This window comes from Malania oleifera, chromosome 8 (genome assembly GCF_029873635.1).
Source record: "Malania oleifera isolate guangnan ecotype guangnan chromosome 8, ASM2987363v1, whole genome shotgun sequence".
Taxonomy (NCBI): Eukaryota; Viridiplantae; Streptophyta; class Magnoliopsida; order Santalales; family Ximeniaceae; genus Malania; species Malania oleifera.
In genome coordinates, this window is record NC_080424.1 from 102,756,406 (window position 1) to 102,763,243 (window position 6,838).

The 6,838-nt window shown below is 32.3% G+C and overlaps 1 protein-coding gene across 1 annotated transcript; it reads right to left on the reverse strand.

Annotated features, from left to right (window-relative positions):
- Nucleotides 1-3,225: 3,225 nt before the first annotated feature.
- LOC131161418 (probable alkaline/neutral invertase B) lies at nucleotides 3,226-6,838 on the reverse strand. The gene is made up of 5 exons (XM_058117167.1): nucleotides 6,680-6,838; nucleotides 5,685-6,164; nucleotides 5,123-5,554; nucleotides 4,086-4,644; nucleotides 3,226-3,694 (listed from the first exon to the last, which is right to left on the reverse strand). Exons 2-5 carry the CDS (start codon nucleotides 6,102-6,104, stop codon nucleotides 3,399-3,401), a joined length of 1,707 nt encoding a protein of 568 aa, XP_057973150.1. The 5' UTR covers nucleotides 6,105-6,164; nucleotides 6,680-6,838; the 3' UTR covers nucleotides 3,226-3,398.

Sequence of the window (6,838 nt, forward strand, 5' to 3'; positions counted from 1 at the left end):
CTCAAATGCTATTAAAAATAAAAATTTGCTTCAATATGTGAAAAGTCTAATGTTAATAAAATGTGTCGTTTTCTTATATCATTTGTTCTTTCATATATATATATATATATATTTAATGTTTTTCAAGTTTCGAACGGGGCTAAGCCCCATTTGAAAATACTTTAGAAAGAGTGCTTATAACACTTATCACTTAAAATAAGCACTTTAGAAGAAAAAAAAAGTGACATTTATCTTTGACTACGACAAACACTTATTGTTATAAATGCTTTTATCAGAACTACTTTTTTAAGAACTATTTAAATAAATTTTGAGAAGCAATCTAGCATAACTTTTGACCACATATAAGTGATATTGTTTATAGGAATTTAGTGTCTATTTTATAATTTAAAAAATACATTAGAAGATAATCATATATTATTTTACTTAGCATTATAATATATTAATTATTAATGAAACATAATTAAATTTTGGAATAAAGAAGAAAAACCATCTATTAATTTAACTTAATATTAACAATTAAAATACTAATTTAATTACATTATTTTAATATAAATTAATATGATAATCATATATTATAAATATATATATATATATATATATATATATATATATAACTAAGAACAATATTATTATTATTATTATTAATCAAAAAATAGTATTTTTTATTTATTAAAAATATTTAAATATTAATTAAAAAAATATTTAAAATAATTATTAATTAAATTTTAATTAATAACTAATCATACATTATTTTACTATGCATTATAACCTATTAATTATTAATAAAATGTAATTAAATTTTAGAATGTTTAAAAAGAACCATCTATAAATTTAAATTATATTAAATAATTTAAATTTTTTAATTTAGTTATTAATACTATTTTTAACATAAATTAATATGATAATCGTATGTTATAAATATACATTAATGATAAGATCATTGTTAATTAATAAATAATATTATGTTATTTTAGTTGATATAAAATATTTAAATTTTAATTAGAAAATAATATTGTTATCATTTAAATTTCTAATTTTAAAAATATTAATATTTTTATTTAAATATATTTAAAAATACATATCAGTTATTATAATTCAATTATGGATTGAACAGGAATTATTTATTAATTTAAATTAAACTTAAATAAATTAAAATTTTAAATTTAATTAATAATATTATTTTTAACACAATTTGATATGATAGTAATATTTTATAAATATACATTAAAAGCAAGATTATTTTAATATGATAGTGCATTTTATAAATATACATTAATATACATAAAGTCCAAAATCGGTGATCCCAAGTTTAATTTAAAATTTTTAAAAGTATATTTAGACTACATAAATTCCCTTATCAAATTCCATACAAATATGTGCTACTTAAAAATTCTCTCTCGTTGTATCATTCATCATTATAGGGTCTAAGTGTTAAAACATAATCTATAATTTCTTATTTAGATTAGCCATAATTTAGATGAATTTTTCATTTCTTTCACTAAGTTTACTATTCTTGGTTTTATTATCTACGATTATTTAGGCATATTATATGTCATTTTCCTTTAAAAAAAAAAAAGGCAAGAAAAATGAAAAACAACCATTCAATTAACAAAATGTCAAACTTTAGAAGTGATTCTTTTGATAGTTAAATAGCATAACATTGATACGCTCGACAAAGAAATTTTCGATGTAATATTTATCGCTGTAAAATAAAATAAAAACATATATGACAAAAATATAAAATTATAAAAGTTAAATTTATTTCATTTCATTTTATTCTTCTATAACAAATAAATTGTAGACTTTTAACTTGATATTTTAATAATTTAATCATCCCATTTGTTTTATGAATGGTCAACTTGGGTTTAGGATTGTGCAATAGGGCATGAGATTTTTTATATTTTAAATATGCCCTATCCAATATTTAATAGATTTTAAATTGCAATTTGGTAAGCAAACACATCCGCTCCCACATCACCATTCTAATTTTCTTATTAAATCAAGCACACCATGTGTAGCACATTTTCATTTTTCACCTTACCTTCCCTCACACATCTATTGTGCACTTATTTTGATTTTCTAAATTTAAAATTGAGCTATTTGTCTCTTACATTTTGATCCACTTTTATCACTCAAATTTCAAATTGTTAGGTATTTCATATCCCACTGTCAATCTAGAAGCTCACCAAAATTAAAGCCGCAAATTCAAAAGCCCACCAGACTTGACTGAGTGGCTAATGCAATCATTGTTGATTTGAAAATTAGGTGTCTGTATCTTGTTGATAGAGAAGGAAATTGGCTGCTTCCATTGTCCTCTAATTATGAGATTGCATTTGTTTGAAGTGCAATCGGTTGGATCAAATAGGATCAACTAGTGAGGAGAGAAAAAAATTAGAGAAAAATTAATTTCATTTGTTTCTTCCTTTTTGTGAGAGAAATTACTTCTTGTAATTATTGTTCAATTTAATTAGTGGATTGTTGCTTTGCAACCGTAGATGTAGGCAATATTGGCCAAACTATGTTAAAAATTTGGTATCTTTTATGTGTGTTTATTTTGGGTGAGTTTTAAATCCCCTTACACAAATTGGGTAAAGAAAAAATTTTGTCCAATTAAAAATTTAATGTAGCATTTGAAAATTTGGAATTCAAACCTCAAGAATGAATTTATGTGAACTAAAACAAAGTCAATATCAAAATAAATCCTATAAAATTTTATCCAAATTTTATAAATCCAAACTTAAGATACAAAATTTATTCTTCCAAATACAATATATAAGCATATTTGCATAGCAAATGAACCATTTTTAGTGAAATCCTTGTAGAAAAGAAACCCTGCACTAGGTAACATTCATATTCCTCCAAACAAGGCATAGAAAATATTGGGTTATCCCACATCGATTGTAGAAGAGGCTAGTGATCAGTTATTAAATGTGAGGAAAAGTCTCACCCCTTGAGTTAGCTTTTGAGGTTGAGAAGGTTTTAAACCATCTAACACTGGTATCAGAACTTGGTTCACCAACATTCTCCCTAGTGTGCCATGTCAAGGGAGACCCCGATGTGTGAGAAGGAGATTGGTATCAGAATCCATGGGTGGGTTTAATATACATGGATGAACACCAACTTGATCCAGAAGTTTAAACCTATTGGATCTTTTAGACTCAATGTGGAACAAACTCATAAGTGAAATTCTCAAAAAAGAGATATAAGAAATGAAATGCACAAACAAGAAGAGAAGGACAGGCAATTTTTATTACTACCAAATCACCAATGCCTAATCAACTTGCAAAATTCACAGGGTTGGATTTATAGTCTCCTCTAAAACCCCCAAAGGGCCAACTTGTGACTAATTAAAGGAACAATGCGTGGCGAGCATGAAATAAAGTACGTGAATTGACATGTCAACAATTCCACGAGACCGATCTCTTCATTAGGATATTCTTTTGCTTGTCTTCTTCCAGAGCTACCATGCCTAAATGAGAAGGGTCTTCCAGCATCATCTTGGCCACCAAGTACCCAGCAATGGACCATGTCTGGAACTTCCGAGACTGCTTCCCAGTAAACCGGCCGAGCTTCCCATCATAATATTCCGGCCAGCTGTCCTTCAATAAACGGGATTCTGCAAGGTCGAGAGCCCGTCTTGCGATCTGTGGCCGTCCGGTTTTAACACATGCCGCAGTGAGCAGCCAGAGAAGCACTGCACCAAAAAAGAAAAGCACACAAAAGCTAAGCACCCATTTTAGTTTAAAAATCTTTTTCATTTCTTAAAAACAGGAGTGCAGTGACACCACCATGTTTGGGTTATTTTCAACTGTTTAGCCAGTCCCATTCTAGAAAACAATTTAGAAAACACCACAAAGTTTGGTTCAGAAATCGCTTTCGTTTCTTAAAAAATGAGATGCAGAAAATCCCTGCGTTTTAGGTTGTTCTCAACAGCTAGCAAGTCCCATTTTCAAATCAATTTAGAAAACAAACTGAAGTTCTTTAGAATGACGATCTATAAGGGAGGTTTTTTTCTTGGGTAATAAACTCCTACTCATCTTAATCAGTTTACAGAAAATTATGCAGCATGAAAGAAGCTAGCTTACCTGGCCAAGAACCCCCATTGTGATAACTCCACCTCGTATTTTTTGGGTCACAACCAGTTACAATCCTCCATTCATGACTCTCTATGGCTGGATAACAAATCTTAAGAGGCATTTCTCCCACCAGCTCTTCCCACCGCTCTTCAATGAGATCCATTATGGCTGACGATTGCTCCGGAGTTGCCATAGATGACAAAATGGCAATGCAATTTCCCAAACAAAACCAGCGGAAATCCATTCTTGCAGGACTCACATTGCCAATGAAGTATCCTCCACGGGTTGGCATGAAATCAAAAACCCAATCAGGAAGGGAATCGGGCATAACATTGAACTTATTAACTGCAGTGTGAGAGTACTCCTCCGTTTTGTACCGGTATATGTCATTAAGCTGTTTCAGATCCAACCAAAAATAGTTTCTCATATGGAAGCTTAAAGCATGGAGACGTTTAACTATTCGCTCCACAAATTCCTTGCCCTCATTGTCTTGTTTGAGCAAGAACAGTGCACATCTTAAAGCCATGAAGAAGAGTGCTTGTATCTCAATAGGATACCCGTACACACCCTGCAATTGAATACATGTGATGAATAATAAAGTCAGAAAAAAAATCAAGTTGAACAATATTAGATTGTACTTTCAAACAACCAGTTTAGAATGTTGGCGATAACATCTTGTACTTCAATGAAGATTCCACAAATTCTCAGGTAGTGTTTGGGAGCATGGGTTTTGGGCCTTGGAGTTGGATTTGGATGAAACTCAATACAATTCTGTATTGCATTTTTTTGTCAAATCCATACAGATACAAACCCAAGGCCTAAAGTCCAAGCTCCCAAATGCAGGGTCAATGTTTGTCCAACACTCTACTCTTCAGTTAGCACATGGTTTTGCAGTCTTAAACACTCTCATTCACCATCTATAAATTATATGGAATACAAATTTTTAGAAATTCAAAAAAAGGTATGTTCAGGTAGTCTGCATCACAATGCATGTAATGGAAGTGAGAGGGAAGGAACATAAAGGGAAGAAATTAGAAGAAACTAACCATTCTACGGTCGATCATACAGCATCCATCAGCACAGAGTAGTGTTGGGAATGTATCAAAGCCTTCCGAAAGACATAAGCTAAGAATAAGGCGCATACCCTTCTGGCATTCAGGCATCTCAGCCAGGGAAGTGTCCCCTGTGGACTTCGTGTATGCACGAAGCAATATGATCCACCAAAATCCAGAATCGATAGGTGCCACTCGTCCTATTGCACACTCGCCAAAATCAGCGACTATAGTCTCAAAGTTCTTCACGGGATCATGAAGAACTTTAAAACTTGCAGGCATAACTCCCTCTCCTAGTTTGAAATTATCCACCTTCTTCTCCCATGATTGGAGGCGAAGAGTTTTCAATAAGAAATTCTTCACTATCTCAGGCTCCCCATTCATCAAAAACGCCAAGGCACTCGGTACAAAATCTCTCACAAAAACCTGCCAACAAAGAGAAGAAACAACTTTTGAGAATGCCAGTATATGTAAATGCAAAAGCAAACAATAATAATAACAATGAATGTAGCTTGAGATAGAACAAGAAAGTTAAGAAGGGGGAGAAGGGATTTACCTGATCATAGTTTAGTTCCTCCCCAGATTGGTCCAAGGCTGCAATAGTTCCAACAGGTTGCCCACGGAAATAAACCAAGGAACGCCTCAACGCATCCCAAGCATCGCTCACCATGGGATGTGGCTCAAAGCTTTGGGATGTGGGCGTGTTAAAAGAAGACCTTCTACAGGGAGAATACGTGTTTTCTAGATGGTCGAAAATGCGGGAAGAGTTCTCGGAGTTTCGGTAGAAAGGCCGCGGCGATAAATTAATGGACAAATCACTGAAGGACTTCTCCTCAAATGATCTATTCCTCTCTATATTGAGAGGTTTGGGTTTGTCCAACAACCTAGAAAAATCAGAATCATCGATTTCAAAAATTGCAGCCATGGCCTCGAGACTCCTTACACTACCATTTTTCGGTATGCCCATCAGAGCCATTCTCAGTCCTCTCAGAGATTACAAGGAGCAATCCAACAAGAATTCAACAGTTACAATGTTCTGCATTTGATCACCAGATGCAAACGTTGTCAAGATCGCATTCTAATCCCAATTTCCAAAACTCAAATAAAATAAATTTAGAAACTAAGTCTTTTAACAGCATTGATTTCAACAGCATACACACCAATAAAACAGTATTGCCGCCCAAACATCTAAAAAATTTCCAGGGCAGGATTATACAACATAATCCAAACACAGACATTCCAGATATGAACTGAAAAGATCTGCCATTCAAGCAAAAAGGACGAGCTACCTGCTTTTTAGGTTCATCACGCATATAAAACAAAAACTTGATCATCATAATTTTTTTTTCAATACAATCAACAATACCCATAAAATGAAAACTTGGGGGGGGGGGGGGGACAAAGAAATTTTTTAAAAAAAAAAACCCAATTAATTAGAAAATAAATGATCTTCAAAGCAAGCAAACATCCTGACGGATGGTAACACATATAGATTTATATATTGAAAGTAGAACAGGAAGAAGAAGAAGAAGAAATGATGAATGCGTGAACCTTGAGGAGCAAGCGGATAAGGAAAAATTATTAAAGATCGGAGATGGAAGCGCCGAGGGTGCAGAGGAGGAATGAGCCCGCACGACCTTCGAACGCATCCACTGTTTGCGAAAAGAAATTAAAAATAAATAAAAGAAGAATGAGAGAAGAATGGCTGTC